The 18,730-nt window shown below is 40.2% G+C and overlaps 1 protein-coding gene across 2 annotated transcripts in view; it reads right to left on the bottom strand.

Annotated features, from left to right (window-relative positions):
* The window catches only part of LOC124605787 (serine--tRNA ligase, cytoplasmic), a 58,604-nt gene that overhangs the window by 6,202 nt on the left and 33,672 nt on the right, over positions 1-18,730 (bottom strand). For both annotated transcript variants that reach the window (XM_047137681.1, XM_047137688.1), the window contains 3 exons: positions 9,606-9,803; positions 3,303-3,492; positions 2,943-3,040 (listed from right to left, as the gene is read on the bottom strand). In XM_047137681.1, the coding sequence (XP_046993637.1) occupies positions 2,943-3,040; positions 3,303-3,492; positions 9,606-9,803 (486 nt within the window). The remainder of the gene's footprint in view (positions 1-2,942; positions 3,041-3,302; positions 3,493-9,605; positions 9,804-18,730) is intronic.

Genomic DNA, 18,730 nt, shown 5'->3' on the forward strand with positions numbered 1-18,730 from the left:
GCACATCATTGTTTTTCGCTCCGTGGAATTCAAACGTGAATATTTTGTAATCGATGCCATCAAACTGTGTTCACAACAGTGGAAATTAAAATGTCCTGTGGTGCCTCTCCTGCCACCACTCGGTCAGTCTGACATCCCGCCCCCTCTTAAAGAAAAACTTGCAGTTAATACTGGATGGGATTATTTGTTACCAGGAGAACGAGGAATCTTCAGAAAATTTGCACTCTTTATTAGCTAATAACTTGTTATTTTGTGTGACATAACATTAAATATAGGATACATAAAACAATAAAGAGACAAGTAAGACAGTACACATTTCTTCAATTCTTACATCCTAGCATTTTTCTCTCTCTACTCTTGCTGTAGCTTTACATGGCTTGTTTTCCTTTCTGCGAAAGAATCTATTAGCTCATCAAAGTTTGTCAAACATTTTGCTACATGAAGAACCGAAATATCATTGTATAATAGTGAAAAAGCTGTTAATACAAATAGTAGCCAAGACTGATATGATTTCTTGATCTGATCACGTCTATTTTGTCACGGTCTGCTAGATGAAATGAAATAGGCCTGTCTAATATTGCAGAAATTGCAACACACATAAAATAAATGAGACTGTTTTGGCACAAAGTACGTGGTCGAGCTATTTAGGCGCACTCTTACATCCTCCTATTTCATGTACAATGGCCAGTATTACGATCAGACAGACAGCGAACAATGGGTAGCCCGTTGGCTCCAGCTGTTGCAAACCTCTTCATGGAGAATTTTGCGGATATTGCCATAGATACTGCACCATTGAAACCGAAGTGTTTCTTTCGATGCGTTGACGACACGTTTGTCATTTGGCCACACGGACGCGAGAAACTAGACGAGTTTTTGGAACACCTCAATGGCATCAACAGTAATATCCAGTTCACCACAGAGGTGGAAAAAGATAATGCATTGAACTTCCTCGACGTCCTTGTCCACCGTAAGGGTGCCTTGGCCACAGCATCTACAGAAAACGCACCCACACAGCCCTGTACCTGCACGTCACCAGCCATCATCATCCAGCACAGAAGCGCACAGTATTACAAACATTGGTGCATCGTGCAAGAGTAATATCAGACGACGATAACCTGCTCCATGAACTGAACCACCTACACAAGGTTTTCAGGAATAACGGCTACAGCGCCCATCAAGTGAAAGACGTGATTTCTGGGAAATATCAGAAGAAGACCACTGATGAAGAGCAGGAAAAGAAATGAAAGATGTAGCTTATCATACTCCAGACCATAAGGTCTGGGGTTGCACCAGTGTGTCTTGGACAAATGCACTCTACAAGACAGCATTCACCAGGTCTACGTCGTACACGCAAACGACCATCACTTGGGAGCATGGAGAGAGTGCTTTCACCGCTGAAGACCATGGTGCGCCATTCCATCTTCCAAGTGATCCTCTGATGGCACCAGTCGAGTTGTGCATGTCAATGCTGTGGCATGGTGTGAGTGGAAGATGGGCTAGAGGTGTGCGTGCCTATAGCCCCCCTACTAATAACCTATCCCCAACAGTTCGCGTTGACTCATCTGGACTCACAAGCCCTCTTATCTGTGCTGTGGTAGTTGTGATACCCTTACAATATGACAATCCTGGTGGGCGTTAATGTTGCATGGACATTAAGAACCTTGTCTACAGGTGTGAGAATGCCCACGTGACCATCGATACCAGCATCATTGCACATCTGACGCAGCATGTTCGTCTTATGTGGCAATTCTCTGAAAGGATCATCCCGTCACTTGAAAGGTCACTACTTGACCCTTTTAAACTTACTCAGTTGACTGTACAAAGCATGAATACGTCTGTGTGGCATGATTGCCTGCTTGCTTCACACACTTGCACCACACTAAGGCTTCTGGCTGTGAGCATTCCCTGTTAAAGGGTAGACATAGATGGTGCTCTAGTTGTTATGCCACAACACTATCTGTTGGTGGACGGCACTGAAATCATCATCAGTATCTCTACTGTCCCTCAGGAGGCATATGCATCACAGGATCAAAATCAATGTTATCTTTCCAGGTGTACCAACTTCCTCTGCCCTCAGCATGGAATGCAGAGAGCACATCTGAAGCAGTGAAAGGGTTAGTAAAATTTCAAATACCAAATAGATGTTCACTTTGATTTACATGACTAACAGTAAGTCAGTACCAGAGCACTGCATTCATACGAATGAAATATAATAAAACTGTGCCAAATAAAGGATTAAAGAGTAGTTTCAAGTACAAAATAATAGCAAAGGGCATCAGTTATCTTCGTTGATCAATATTTTCACTTATATGATACTAGGAAGATTCATACAAAGAAATGCTGGCATTCAATTGTGTGAAATGACATTTACTGATAATGCCATAAAATATGAAAAGATTGGCAAACTATCCAATAACAATGAGATTCAATTCCCTGCTCTAACAAAGACAGAAAACAAAGAAACCACTAAGAGAGTATACTTCCAAATACCGTGAAAGTTTGTTTGAAAACAGCAGAAAATGATTATGTAGCATCCATACATTTGTGTTCATTTTAAATTTTTTTAAGTAAGTCGAACATGAGCACTAGATTACAACGATGAAAACCACCATAAAAGAATGGCAAGAACTTACTGAAGGCGAAATTGCCGTAGCTGCTGAGAGGCGCTACAATGAATGCCAACAGCTCTATGTACAAAACTTATCAGAAACAAGATACTGAAAAAATTTGAGACGTGTAATTGAAGGAATGAGAAACAATGAGATCTGAGCACTCCAGCAAGCACAGAGACAAGGCGCAATGGATAAATAACCTTAAAATTGTTGTAAAATTTATGGTTGCAGAAAACAGTTTAGCTCTTGTTTGGTCGGCAGTACTCTAATACTAAACAGTTACAAATAGTCAGGAACAGTTTATTTAATGCGTCACAAATGGAAACTTACAGCAGTGTTCATCTTTTTTGTTTTACCATATCGAACAAGCAACCTTCTTGCCTGATAATCAAGGCAATTGCTGCATGAGACAAGTTCACGGAAGGCACCTGGGACAAGATGAGGAAATTTATTACATATATTTCCACAACAATTGCATTTTTTAATATAATACTGACAATGAACATGTGAGGATATGAAAATAATTTATTTCTAATTGTTGATGGTAAGCAACTTTCAAAATGAGTTGAAAACACAATTCATATTAACTATTGATCTAAATAAGTGATTTATTAATCTATGGTAATAGTAAATAAGAACATATTCATTATCAGGTTGCTGCTCATTTTGATATATTGAGAAATATCTCACCAGAACCAGGGAACCAAGCTTCAATATCCCATTTCTTGGCAGCTGCATGGTTCAAAGCACCAGACACGATATTTACTACTCTATATGGAATTTCGAGTTTTTTGCAGAACTCCTCAGCATTTCCTAACATTTCTTCCATCATTTCCCATGATTTGTTGTCGTAAGGAGAAGTGAGGCAAAATTGCTCTACCTGTAAAAATAAGCTCCTATAATACAGTGAAACATTAATTTAATTTCAGATAATCACTAACAATAACTGGTAACTGCATTATTCAAAAAAAAAAAAAAAAAAAAAAAAAAACCACACACTTCGGTTTCAATTAAGCTGCTAATACAAACATACATGTGTATAAAATCAGCACACTTCTATTTGAAAGGAATACGCTGCAGTTCGTTAAAAGATACAAGTCACTGTGAACCTCAATATGTTTATTTTCAGTGCTTAGTGACAGACACACAATGACCACATGTCACACTTACTGACCACTGTTACTGGACCACTACACACGTAAGGTAACACCCATTTTGTTGCCTTATAATCTAATCTACTGTTTAACTTAGTTCTAAATAAATGCTTAAAAAAATTGTACAGTTAGAAAAAAATCATTTTAATACTTTCTTTATGAGTGACATACAGTGTACTACTTCATCACAAAGGGGTTATAACAGAGGATTATTTATGCACACTTGTATTTAATTAATGTGCTATCTGCATTATACATCTCATTCCTTTTTAAGTTTCTTATTTTATTGTATGGAATATTTGCTATGCTAATATAAAATTGGTGACAAAAGAGTAAAAAAATTATTACATATAATGTGTGTATTTGTATAAATTTCTGTTGTGATTGTATGTAATGCATGTCGCAAAAAGATCTGTGTACTTTACATAATCTGTACGATTTTGCTACAGCAGAAGATAAACTTGTTAAAACAAGAGACTGTGGGTAGCCATGCAGGTGTGTGAATGTGTCAGTCAAATGGTATGCTCTAATTTTGGGAACTTTAATATGGATGAGAGGGAATATGAAGTCAAGACTTAATATGAGCTGGGAACTATTTTGGATGACGTGGAAGAGGAGAACTGAGACGTGTTTTTCTGAACAGGGTTAATTTTCGAGGGCCATTCACAAGTTTTGTTTGCAACGAAAGATTGAATAAATGTGCACATTTCATAACAATAAACTTGAAGTGGATAGGTACACTGTATCCAGATATACAATGTTTCACCTAACATTCAAACCTAAAAATCCCATTCTGACATTTCTATGCCTACAAAAGACTCAAATATATTGAAAGAGGACTAAGTATCATCTTTACAGCAATGATCTTCTAAAAATGATATTTTCAAATAATTAACTTAAAATCTAGCAAAAGGGCATATATATTTGTTGTCAACAACCATCTTCGGCTGTCCCGCACAAGACACACGTATTATGCAGCATTAACGAGCAGTCACCCATCACAGACGCAATATGATGGTACGTCTTTGCAGTTCCATCACTTTTCTGGAACCAGCAGCCTCAACAAGCACATAACATGAGTGCTATGCATTTTATCAGATTTAAACCTGACACTTTAAAAGCTAGTCACCGTCTTTTGATTCTAGAGTTAATCAAAATATCCTCAAACGATGGAAACTCCAGGTAGCATTATCAACAATGTAGGAAAAGATAGATTGCTACTTACTGTAATAAAGACATGTCAAATTGCAGATGAGCACAGTGAAAAGATTCTAACACAAAGCTTTTGATCACAACCTTCGTCGGTAACCCACACACAACAAACCAACGCCAGCACCTCGGGCCAAGGTGCTGGAGTCAGCAGTTGCATGTGAATTGTGCTTTTGTGTGTGCGAATGGTGTGTGACTGTGTGTGTGTGTGTGTGTGTGTGTGTGTGTGTGTGTGTGTGTGTGTGTGTTTTACTGGTAACTGACGAAGACTGTGTCCAACAGCTTTATGTGTCTTAATTGTGTCTGTCAGCAACTTGAAACGTCTTCTTTATGGTAAGTAGCAATCTGTCTGTTCCTACATTGTTAAAGTATCCTTGTTCTGATAAAAGAGGAATCTTTATTTTGAAGTCGAACATAGCAAATTACTTTAACTTTACTATGTCATGTCATACAACTGCAATTCACACATTGCTTTACAGTTTGAACACTTCAGATTTTTTTGGATTAGTTTCCTTAAATTAAGTTCTTTCTTGCAGGACATCCAATGATACCACAATACCCTGTGCGTGGGTGGCAACTCTGAAATCTTCAATACAAACCCCATTTTTGATTGCAAATTACGATTCTATGGCAAAATCTACATCTATTTTGTCTGAAGCACTTTCTTCATTTCACCACAGATCATTCTGTAATTGGAGGAATAGAAATGGGTACACAATCATAATTTACAACACACTACTCAAAGGCTCTTGAATATCCAAAGGCTTGTGGAGACTCCACCTCCATGCTGCGAGGGAGGACAGGCCAGTATTTCACAACTTTGAATTGGAAACCCCATTCACAATGTTGTATTTGTCCAATATACTGAACAGAGAATTACTCGACGTGCCACTATGGCTGTGGCTCGGAGCAAACACTACTCTGCTTTTACAATCAGAGTAAGTGTTCAAACTTAGTACTGCCAACTTCAATACACTTTGGGATCTGCTTTTCAAATGACCGTACACAGGACGCAAGCATATCTGCAGGAATGTCAGCACAAGTGTTTCTTATGCGGTCTACCATGTCTTCACGGCCTGCTGCCACTTGTTAGCAAACCTTGTCTTTTAAATATTCCCACAGAAAGAAATCCGGCAACGTCAAATCTGGAGACGTAGTAGGTCAATGAACAGTGACACCTCTGCTGATCCACAGACCAATGTAAACATGCTCTAATACCTCCCGCACTTCAATTGCATGATGTGCTGGGAAACATGATGTATGTTGTCAAACATTTAGGGTAACATCCTACAGCAGTACTGGTAGTTTCTGTACCAAAAATGTTTGATATTTGAGTCAATTCAACATGCCGTTGATAAAATATCGATCAATGGGTTTGTTCCCCATGAAGCCACACCATATGTTAACCAACCACAGACATTGATAGTCAACTTGCCTTAACCATTGGGGATTGTCTATACTTCAGTAATGCATGTTATGCTGGTTACTGCTACCATGGTTTGTGAATGAAGACTCATCGGGAAATTGTATCTCGGCAAAGAACGTGGGGGTCATTTGCATTTGTTGATGTGCCCATTCACAAAATACTACCTGGTTGTGTAAATCGGCGCCATGAAGTTCTTGATGCAGTGACACGTGGTATGGATGATACTTATGACAATGCAGTATTGTGACAATAGTACCTCTGGACACACCGGAATTGTGGTGTAAGGCGAGCGCTTATATGTTGATTGTGGTGCACTGCCACTAGTACAGTTATTTCATTATCTTCTCCTGTAACATGTTTGCTTCATTTCCTTTTGACAGTCTGTAAGCTGCCATCAGACACAAAGGCATTGTAAAGACCTTGTAAAAGAAAGAACGAGAGTGAGTTTTCCCCGGAAAACGCTCAGCATACAAGCCAACATCAGCCTCAACATTTCTCGTACATTCTCCGTAAATCAGGATCATTTCAATTCTTTCTTCTGTGGTTGCAACATGCATCGTCCACTTACATGTCTGTTCTCCAAATGATAGGTGGGTGTGCAGGCAATAAAAACTGCACAAGTATTGTAATGTTTAGAGCTGCTATCTGTTCTATGACTGTATGATACGGGAGCTCTGGTTACAGTAGACTGCCTGTTATGATACACTGTAGTCTGCTATATGGCCATGGTGGCATGTCAAGTAGTCCCCTGTTTCGAGGAATACGTTTCGGATAGGGTTCCAACTAGAGATATGAAATACTGGCCCGTTCTACCCTCACAGCATGGAGGTGAGGTGCCATGTGCCATTGGATATTGAAGGGACATTGAGTAGCATGTTGTAAATTACAGTTGTGTACCCATTCCTATTCCTTTGATTACAATGCCATCTTTGGTGCCCAAGCTCCTGCATTCATTTCCGTGTTCTTTTCTCTTTTGGGTCCACGTCTTCCTTGTCTTCCGTTTCTGTTTCCCCTCAAAACCTATGTGTCTCGGTAATTTTTTTCTTAAGTTTGATGACACTCCTAAGAGAAGTTTCCAATTCTTGTAGATCTCACTGTGAATGATGCTCCTTTGGTTTCCTTACCTTGAAAGTAGGTTACTATCCTTGTGGTTGTCGTGTCTTCTGTATTCACTGTTGTTTTGATGGGACCATTTTTCTTTAAATCTCTCTTTGGTCTAATGTTCCTCCACTAGAGCTTTTTTGTTCACTGTAAGAGTCTGTGTTGCATATAGGGCCTCCAATCGAGTAACAGCGCAATAGTGCCTAATTTTTGCATTTAAAGATGTCAGTCTCATTATTATCGATGCCTTTAATTGGTTGGTAGACCATTCCCATTATGTTAATGGATGAAAAAAATCTCCAACAGGTTAGGCTCTATCCACTCACCTATATATTTTAAACTTTTCTGTTTGTTTCATTTTTCTTAGTCCAACCTCCAGTTCTCTTGGCACTGATTTTGTGTTTGTGCTTTCTCAAAGGAGATTTGGATCCCAGCCTTCACTGCCTGCATTTACAGTTAGCCAAGCTGTTTTGCTGCCATATCTATTGAGTCTAAAAAGACCATGTGCAAAGGTTAGACAGTTAATGGTAAGATTCATATACCTGTAGCCTAGCCTTACCCCATTTTTTACCCCTGAATTGCTCATTCCTTTATGCCATTCTTTGATGACCTTTTCTGAAACAGAGCTAAAGAAAGAGGTGATAGTTCATTCGTTGTCTCATCCCTATACTGATTTCAAAGGCATCAGATTTCCCTTCTCTGAACTTCACTTTGCAGGTGGTGTTGGTCGGGGTTTGCTGATAATAACTTTCATATTGTTAGCCAAGTCAAACTCTTCAAGGATTTAAAAATAGGTGGTTTAATCAATTCAGTGATGTGCCTCCCTGAAACTGACGAATTTCTCCACAATTGTCAGCATACAAACCATTCATTCAATGAAACATCATCAATATGGGCTTTCGGAGCTGAAGGTCCCCTCGTGTACCCTTGACAACTGCATGACACAATGTTTTACACCTCACCTGGACCCTCAACACTGACATTGCACTGTTGATGATGGAAACATATTGCCTGGTCGGCCGAGTCTTGTTTCAAATTGTATCGTGCAGATAAACATGTACAGGTATGGAGACAACCTCATAACTCCATGGACTCTGCATGCCAGCAGGGTACTGTTCAAGGTGGTGGAGGCTCTGTAATGGTGTGGGGCATTTGCAGTTGGGAGTGACATGGGAACCCTGATACATCTTGAAATGACTGACAGGTGACACGTATGTAAGCCTCCTCTCTATCACCTGCATCCATTCATGCCCACTATGCATTCTGAAGTACTTGGCCAGTTCCAGCAGGACAATGCAACACCTCACACATCCAGAATTGCTACAGATTGGCTCCAGAAAAACTCTTCTGAGTTTGAACACTTCTGCTGGCCACCAGACTCCTCAGGCATGAACATTATTAAGAATATCTTGGATGCCTTGCAACACGGTGTTCAGAAGAGATCTCCCCCCCCCCCCCCCCTTGTGCTCTTAGGGATTTATGGACAACCCTGGAGGATTCACGGTGTCAATTCCCTCCAGCACTACTTCAGACATTAGTCGAGTCCATTTAACATCATCTTGTGGCACTTCTGTGTGCTCGTGGAGGACCTACACGATATTAGGCAGGTGTAGCAGTTTCTTCGGCTGATGAACAGCATCGGGGACAGTGCACTGTCTTGCTGAACTCTACTCTTGGTCTGAAACGATAAAGAATATCCCTCTCCAACTTCTTTACTTCTAGTACAGTCCTCATACAGTATCTGGATTTTCCTACCCAGTCCTTTAGATATATTCCTTTTCCTCAAGCACATCCAGATCTTCTCCCCTGCAACACTATCATACATGCAACTAACAGGTTCTTGCATTTCTCCCAGTATTTTTGCATCAATATGCAGGCACTGAAAAATTAGATCCCCTGTTGATCTGTTACTTCTGACAACAAACTGCTCCTACTCCAGATGTGGTTCTATGATCATCCTCAATTTTCCCTGTATGATCACCTCTATAATTCATAGATGATGACTAAAAATGGTCAGAGAACCGTAGCTGGAATAACAGATTGCAAACCTTTAACAATTGTGGTATTAGGTTTCACATATTAATTCTCAAAGCATTTGCTCACCTTCTCAAACTGGTGCACCCTGAAGATACCACGTGTGTCCCTCCCATGAGCTCCAACCTCCTGCCGAAAGCAAGTAGACAGGCCTGCATAGCGTATGGGCAGCTCCTGTTCACCAATCCATTCATCCCGATGGAAAGCAGCAATGGGTTGCTCTGATGTTGCTATCAAGTATTTCTCATCTGAACCCTTTCCTGTCACCTGTAATGGAAGTAAAGTAAGTTTATTGTGATTAACACTTCCTCAGCCACAAATATATGGTACCTTATCTTATGTTCACAGTTTCCAAACACAGTGCAACGTAAATAGATGCACTATGTCACAGGATACTCTATTCCTTAGTATCTTTATGAATAGTTTAGGAAGACATCCACAGAACAAAATATTTGCAGTATCACTAAGTGTTGCATAAAATAAATACTCAAATTTTCAAAAGTGTAAGAATTTCATGTGATTTATTGGTATACTAAAATAAAAACATGTCACATAATGGGGAAATAAACTAGTTTTATAGCTGTAGTTTTTAACTATAAAGAACTATAAGTTTGTCTGACCTGCTTGCATATCATAATATACAGTTTGTTACCTTAGAAGACAAGGAGGTATGGCAGACACAGATCAATTACACATGATTGTTGGTCAGGTTTAGGCAAATGCCAGTCTGGTTCCTACACTCCAAACAGTTGCAATATGATGACACACACAACACAGTTTACACCACTCCCAGACAGATGGCACACAGAACATTTTTTTCCTTTGCATTATCTGATGACTGTTGTGGCAAGAGGGGATCCAGCAACAAAACTAAAAACAAATACATAATTACCAAACCATGGAGTAGGGCCATTCCACGTCAAAGGGACCATTATTAAAAAGTGTCCCCACTTGACCATCTCCAAATCTAATGAAATTTGGTGTGAAGGTTCTACATGGTCTTTGATAGTTATATACCAAATTTCAGTTCAGTACCTTCAGTGGTTGAATTCTTAAGGGATTTTAAAGAGAGGCTACTCACCTCCGCATCATGTACGAAGTTGCAAATGTGCCAACTTTGCTAGGCTTTTTTAAAAGTTCTAGCAAACATTTGGTCATTTGCTTCAATATACATAGACCTCTTTTTATGCTGAATCACACCATGACAAAAATTAGGGATTTAGCCATAACTAAATAAAGATACATACCTCTAAAGTGGCTAAAAAATTCGTTGCACTATTCTGAGAACTATGGTTTGACCAACCACTGGTACTTTTTGTGTGAGCCAATCACGCCAAAACTTCAGATGGCTATTCCTACCTATGATGTCTGTATATCAATCAAATTTAATTAGTACTGGGTGCTCAGGTGAAAAGATATGCAACTGCAAAGTTGGGCAAAACTTTCTACCTGCAAATTTTAGGGTATTTTTGGGGGGCAATATCTCAACTGTGTCTTCTTCAATCCTCTTTTTCTTGCCACAGCTGGACAGAGCATCCTTTAAGCTTTCAAAGCTATATTGTTTAATTTCTGGATCTTGCATATTGATGAGTAAGAATACCTATCAAGAGTAGGGAAAATGGATTACTGATAAATAAAAAAATTAATGCAATTTTCACAGTTTGTCTTTTGTGCGGTGTAATCTTTGATGTTGACACTGTACAATCTTAGTGTTGAGTACTGAGTGCTTGAACAAACAGTAATTATTGTTGTAGCTTAAGGTAAGCACTAAAACAATATGTTTTGATAGCCTAATTTGTATATTTTATAGAAAAACAAAACTGAATATTGTCTGAAGTCATCACCATTCTATCATTGCAAAAGGGAACTACGATCAGGTAAGGAAATGTCACCAACTGACAAGGAGCTTCTTCAGTGTAGGTCTGGGCTTGATCTTACTGAAGATGCCCAAATTTGTTCATACCAGAATGCCTTGTTGACGACAAAATTTCAATTCCTGCTGAATTTCTGCAACCCATTTGGTAAAGAAAAAATAACCAAGAAGGTTGAGACCAGTAAACACTGCAATGGTTCATAGGCTGAAGTTACTGACTAATAAAGTTTTTAAACCTGGTCTGAAAATTTGTACCAAATGTTGACATGAAATGCCCAAAAAGAATCATCCCGCCAGGATAAGCAAGAATCACCATCCACTGAAGCCATGGGTGTTGTTGATGCTTGCTTTGCTGCTAACACTTCATTATCATCACTAGGAGAATCACTACTAAATCTTCAGGATCAGCAAAAGGGATTCAGTGGGATACATAAAGTGCAAGTGAACAAGGCAGTATTACTAAGGTAATTGCCACAGTTACTGGTGTGAGCCAAGTAGTTACTGCTCAGATACAAATGGAAGAGTGCCACAAATGTAAAAATCTTAATTGAACAAATTAAGATTAAACTTCAGATTTCAAGCAATAGCAGTAAAGTTCAAACTTTGACCCTGGCCCCAAATAGCTGCACTACTGAAAAAATGGCTAAAGACTTTGCTGTTTCAACTAAGGTGCTGAAGAATGCTAAGAAACTAAAGATGGAAGATGGGATTTCAGCAAAACCTGCAAACCGTAAAGGGGGAAAAGCTTATTGATGAAATAAAACAAAATGTCCTCACTTTCTTTGAAGATGATGAGTTTTCTTGCTCATGTCCAGGCAAAAAGGATTGTGTTGCAGTAAGAATAAATGGCGAAAGATTCACAAGGAGAAATGCCTGCTGCTTTATAACCTTAAAGAACTGTTCATTGCTTATTGTAAGCAATATGGAAATGAACCAAGCTTATCAAAAGTTTGTGGGCTAAGGCTAAAATGGTGTAGTACAGCTGATGCTTCTGAATCACATTCAGTAAGTGTATGTGCAATTCATCAAAATGTCAAATTAATGTTGGCTTCAGCAACATCCATTCAAGATGACTACAAAGATTTGATGAAAAAACTGTGTGCAATTTGGAATCAAAAAATTGTATGCTCAAACATTGTGAGGATTGTCCAGGAAAAATGCGACTAGAGGCTTTTGTTGAAAACTCTTTTAAAGACTATGACCCTGACGAAACAATGGAATACAAGCAATGGGTCCATGCTGTCAGAGACACATTGAAGACTTGCCAGAGATATCATGGAGGCATTGATTTTGAAAATTATCAGTTTAAGAAGCCACCACTTTGTGTCAGAACACCAAAGTTTATATCTTAAGCAGCTAAAAAGAAATCTTACAGAAAATGAATTAATTATACTGATAGGTTTTGCTGAGAGTTATTCATTTGTTTTTCAGGATACTGTGCAAAGATTCCATTGGGAGAATAGTCAGGCCACATTTCATCCATCTGATGTCTATTTTGATGGCAAAGAACGTCTGTTCTGTCATAATACCATTGCTGTCTGTGCCTTTCAAATAAAGTTGATAGCATATTTAAAGACAAAGACTGAAAACATTAAGAATATTTACTGCTTTGGTGATGATTCACCTGCTCAATATAAGAATTTCAGAAGTTCCATCAATTTATGCCTGCATGAAAAGGATTTTGGCATCGCTGCCAAATAGAATTTTTTTGGAACAAGCCATGGTAAATTGCCTTGTGCATTGGGGGAACAGCAAAAGGACTTGCAGCCTGTGCTAGTGTGCAAAGGACCTTGGACAGCCAAATATTGACTTCATATGATTTATTCAAAATCTGTGATGATAGTATTCCAGGTGTAAAGCTTTTTTATGTACCAAAAGAAGAAATTGAAGAAATCCACCCAGATCAATAAAAAAGGTTTACGATGGGACATGCAGTATCTGGAACAAGAGAAAATCAATTAATTGTAATCAGCTCAGAGTAAGCATAGTTTCCAATGATGCTACAGCATTCACAGTTAACACCTTCGAAGTAGATGAAGAAATCCAGCACTCTCAATTCCAAGTTTACAACCAGGACAGTATGTTACTTGTATGGATGGCAATTTTTGGTATGTTGGAAACGTGAAGTTTCACACGAACAACAAGACATCCTCATCAGCTTTATGCACTCACACGGTCATTTTGGTTCCTTCCACTGGCCAACTGCTAAAGATACCTGCTAGATTCCTGAGCAACACATCTTCATGGCTTTAGAAGCCCCAATGGCTTTAGAAGCCCCATCAACATCATCACGAGGAAGACAACACAGTTATCCACAATCTGTTATTGACAAAATTGTAGAAGTGCTTAATGAAAAAGGGAACTGACTCTTTAGTAGTTTTGTTCTGCAAATTTGCTGTGTTTCGTACTACACTTGCTTTTATGTCATGTGTTAAATTAATGTTTGAAACTGACTTATACACTTGAATAAAAATAATTAATTATGGGACTCAATGAGCATAATATTTGACCCCAGAAAATAAACGAGCTTTCTTTGAATGCTTAAAGCATGCTTTTTCCAGCTGTGGCAAGAAAAAGAAGATTGAAGAAGACACAGCTGAGATATTTCCCCCCAAAAATACCCTAAAATTTGCAAGTAGAAAATTTTAGTCAACTTTACAGATGCATATATTTTCATCTGGGCATCCAGTGCTAATTAAATTTGATTGATATATAGACATAGGTAGGAATAGCCATCTGAAGTTTTGGCGTGATTGGCTCACACAAAAAGTAGCAGTGGTCGTCAAACCACGGCTCTCAGAATAGCGTAATGAATTTTTTAGCCACTTTAGAGGCTTGTATCTATATTTAGGTATGGCTAAATCCCTAATTTTTGCCATGGTGTGATTCAGCATAAAAAGTGGTCTACGTATATTAAAGCAAATAACCAAATGTTTGCTAGAACTTGTAAAAAAAGCCTAGCAAATTTGGCACATTTGCGCCTTCGTACATGATCTACACCTACATTGATACTCCACAAGCCACCCAACAGTGTGTGGTGGAGGGTACTTTACGTGCCACTGTCATTACCTCCATTTCCTGTTTCAGTCACGTATGGTTCGTGGGAAGAACGACTGCCGGAAAGCCTCCATGCATGCTCGAATCTCTCCAATTTTACATTCATGATCTCCTCGGGAGGTATAAGTAGGGGGAAGCAATATATTCGATACCTCATCCAGAAACGCACCCTCTCGAAACCTGGACAGCAAGCTACACCGTGATGCAGAGCGCCTCTCTTGAAGAGTCTACCACTTGAGTTTGCTAAACATCTCCGTAACACAATCACGATTACCAAATAACCCAGTGACGAAACGCGCCGCTCTTCTTTGGATCTTCTCTATCTCCTCTGTCAACCCGACCTGGTACGGATCCCACACTGATGAGCAATACGGAAGTATAGGTCGAACGAGTGTTTTGTAAGCCACCTCCTTTGTTGATGGACTACATTTTCTGAGGACTCTCCCAATGAATCTCAACCTGACACCTGCCTTACTAACAATTAATTTTATATGATCATTTCACTTCAAATCGTTCCATATGCATACTCCCAGATATCTTACAGAAGTAACTGCTACCAGTGTTTGTTCCGCTATTATATAATCATACAATAAAGGGTCCTTCTTTCTATGTATTCGCAATACATTACATTTGTCTATGTTAAGGGTCAGTTGCCACTCCCTGCACCAAGTGCCTATCCGCTGCAGATCTTCCTGCATTTCGCTGCAATTTTATAACGTTGCAACTTCTCTGTATACTAAAGCATCATCCGCGAAAAGCGGCATGGGACTTCTGACACTATCTACTTGGTCATTTATATATATTGTGAAAAGCAATGATCCCATAACACTCCCTTGTGGCACACCAGAGGTTACTTAAACATCTGTAGACGTCTCACCATTGAGAACAACATGCTGTGTTCTGTTTGCTAAAAACTCTTCAATCCAGTCACACAGCTGGTCTGATATTGCGTAGGCTCTTACTTTGTTTATTAGGTGATAGTGCGGAACTGTATTGAACGCCTTCTGGAATTCAAGGAAAATGACATCTACTTGGGAGCCTATATCTAATATTTTCTGGGTCTCATGAATAAATAAAGTGAGTTTGGTCTCTCACGATCGCTGTTTCCGGAATCCATGTTGATTCCTACAGAGTAGATTCTGGGTTTCCAGGTATGACATGATACGCGAGCAAAAAACATGTTCTAAAATTCTACAACAGATCGATGTCAGAGATATAGGCCTATAGTTTTGCGCATCTGCTCGACGACCCTTCTTGAAAACTGGGACTACCTGTGCTCTTTTCCAATCATTTGGAACCTTCCGTTCCTCTAGAGACTTGCGGTACACGGCTGTTAGAAGGGGGGCAAGTTCTTTCGCGTACTCTGTGTAGAATCGAATTGGTATCCCGTCAGGTCCATTGGACTTTCCTCTGTTGAGTGATTTCAGTTGCTTTTCTGTTCCTTGGACACTTATTTCGATGTCAGCCATTTTTTCGTTCGTGTGAGGATTTAGAGAAGGAACTGCAGTGCGGTCTTCCTCTGTGAAACAGTTTTGGAAAAAGGTGTTTAGTATTTCAGCTTTACGCGTGTCATCCTCTGTTTCAATGCCATCATCATCCCAGAGTGTCTGGATATACTGTTTCGATCCACTTACTGATTTAACGCAAGACCAGAACTTCCTAGGATTTCCTGTCAAGTCGGTACATAGAATTTTACTTTCGAATTCACTGAACGCTTCACGCATAGCCCTCCTTACGCTAACTTTGACATCGTTTAACTTTTGTTTGTCTGAGAGGTTTTGGCTGCGTTTAAACTTGCAGTGAAGCTCTCTTTGCTTTTGGAGTAGTTTCCTAGCTTTGTTGTTGAACCACGGTGGGTTTTTCCCATCCCTCACAGTTTTACTCGGCACGTATCTGTCTAAAACGCATTTTACGATTGCCTTGAACTTTTTTCATAAACACTCAACATTGTCAGTGTCGGAACAGAAATTTTCATTTTGATCTGTTAGGTAGTCTGAAATCTGCCTCCTATTACTCTTGCTAAAGAGATAAACCTTCCTCCCTTTTTTTTAATATTCCTATTTACTTCCATATTCAGGGAAGCTGCAATGGCCTTATGATCACTGATTCCCTGTTCTGCGCTTACAGAGTCGAAAAGTTCTGGGCTGTTTGTTATCAGTAGGTGCAAGATGTTATCTCCACGAGTCGGTTCTCTATTTAATTGCTTGAGGTAATTTTCGGATAGTGCTCTGTCCCTACCACCCGTCCAAAACATCCGAGTGTCCCAGTCTATATCTGGCAAATTGAAATTTCACCTAAGACTATAACATGCTGAGGAAATTTATGTGAAATGTATTCCAGATTTTCTAAATGATTAATGGAAAATCTCATATGAGATGTGAAACAAATACTAACAAAGAGATAGAGGGCCTGGCCAGTACTTACCTCAGCTCAGTACAGCCGATAGATACACATAAAATACATAAAACAGAACCGAAAATTTACGTTCCTAGCTTTCGGAACAAATGTTCCTTCATCGGGGAGGAGAGGGGGGAAAGAAAGGGCAGAAGGGAAAGGAGATTCAGTTACTCACAACCCAGGTTATGAAGCGACAGGGAAAGGAAAATAGGGAGGGTAGCAAGGATGGAGGCATGGTTGTCAGAGGGAAGCCAAAGATATTCTACTGTAAGTACTGTGCCAGCTTCAAACCAAAGAGGATGCATACAGAAGTAAAGAGGTATATAGTATAAAGATAAACACAACTATGTAGGATGAAAAGATGCGTGAATGGCTAAAGAGGAAAGGGAAAGAGGAGAAGACTGAAGAGTAAATGGGATTGAGGTTGTTTAACGTAGGTTCAGCCCAGGGGGATGGCGGGATGAAAGGATGTGTTGGAGTGCAAGTTCCCATCTGCGCAGTTCAGAGGGACTGGTGTTGGGTGGGAGAAGCCAAATGGCACATACGGTGTAGCAGGTTCCTAGGTCCCTCGAATTATGCTGGAGGGCATGCTCTGCTACTGGGTATTGGGCATCTCCTAGGCGGACAGTTCGTCTGTGTCCGTTCATGCGCTCAGCCAGTTTAGTTGTTGTCATGCCGATGTAAAAGGCTGTGCAGTGCAGGCATGTCAGTTGATAAATGACATGTGTAGTATCACACGTGGCCCTGCCTTGAATTGTGTATGTTTTACCAGTAGCGGGGCTGGAGCAGATGGTTGTGGGGGGATGCATGGGGCAGGTTTTGCAGCGGGGTCGGTTACAGGGGTAGGAACCGCTGGGTGGAGAAGGTAGTCTGGGAATATTGTAGGGTTTAACAAGGATGTTACGGAGGTTAGGGGGGCGACGAAAGGCAACTCTGGGTGGTGTGGGGAGAATTTTGTCAAGGGATGATCTCATTTCAGGGGTTGACTTGAGAAAGTCCTATCCCTGGCGGCGTAATTTGTTGATGTTTTCGAGGCCAGGATAATATTGGGTGACAAGGGGGATGCTTCTGTGTGGTCTGGGGGTAGGAACATTGTTGTTGGATGGGGAGGAATGTATTGCTCGGGAAATCTGTTTGTGGACAAGGTCTGTGGGATAGTTGCGGGAGAGGAAAGCATTGATCAGGTTATTGGTGTAATTGTTGAGGGATTCGTCACTGGAGCAGAAACGTTTGCCACGAATACCTAAGCTGTAGGGAAGGGAGCATTTGATGTGGAAAGGATGGCAGCTATCAAAGTGAAGGTACTGTTGTTTGTTTGTGGGTTTGATATGGACAGAGGTGTGGACGTGAGCTTCAACAAGATGAAGGTCAACATCCAGGAAGGTGACTTGGGTTTTGGAGAAGGACCAGGTGAAATTCAGATTCGAAAAGGAGTGAGGTTATGGAGGAAATTAAGGAGTGTTTCTTCACCATGAGTCCAGACCACAAAGATGTCATCTATAAACCTATACCAGGCCAGGGGAAGCAGCTGTTGGGTCTTCAGGAAAGCCTCCTCAATGCGGCCCATAAAGAGGTTGGCATAGGACGGAGCCACCCTGGTTCCCATGGCCGTTCCCCTGATTTGTTTGTAGGTCTGGCCTTCAAAACTGAAGTAATTATGGGTGAGGATGAAGTTGGTAAGTGTGATAAGGAACGAGGTTTTTGGAAGATCTTCGGGTGGGCGTTGGGAAAGGTAGTGCTCAAGGGCAGAGAGACCATGGGTATGTGGGATGTTTGTGTAAAGGGATGTAGCATCTATGGTGACAAGAAAGGTTTCAGGTGGGAGAGGAGTGGGAATGGATTTGAGGCGTTCTAGGAAGTGGTTTGT

The sequence above is a fragment of the Schistocerca americana genome, chromosome 1, assembly GCF_021461395.2.
Source record: "Schistocerca americana isolate TAMUIC-IGC-003095 chromosome 1, iqSchAmer2.1, whole genome shotgun sequence".
Lineage (NCBI taxonomy): Eukaryota > Metazoa > Arthropoda > Insecta > Orthoptera > Acrididae > Schistocerca > Schistocerca americana.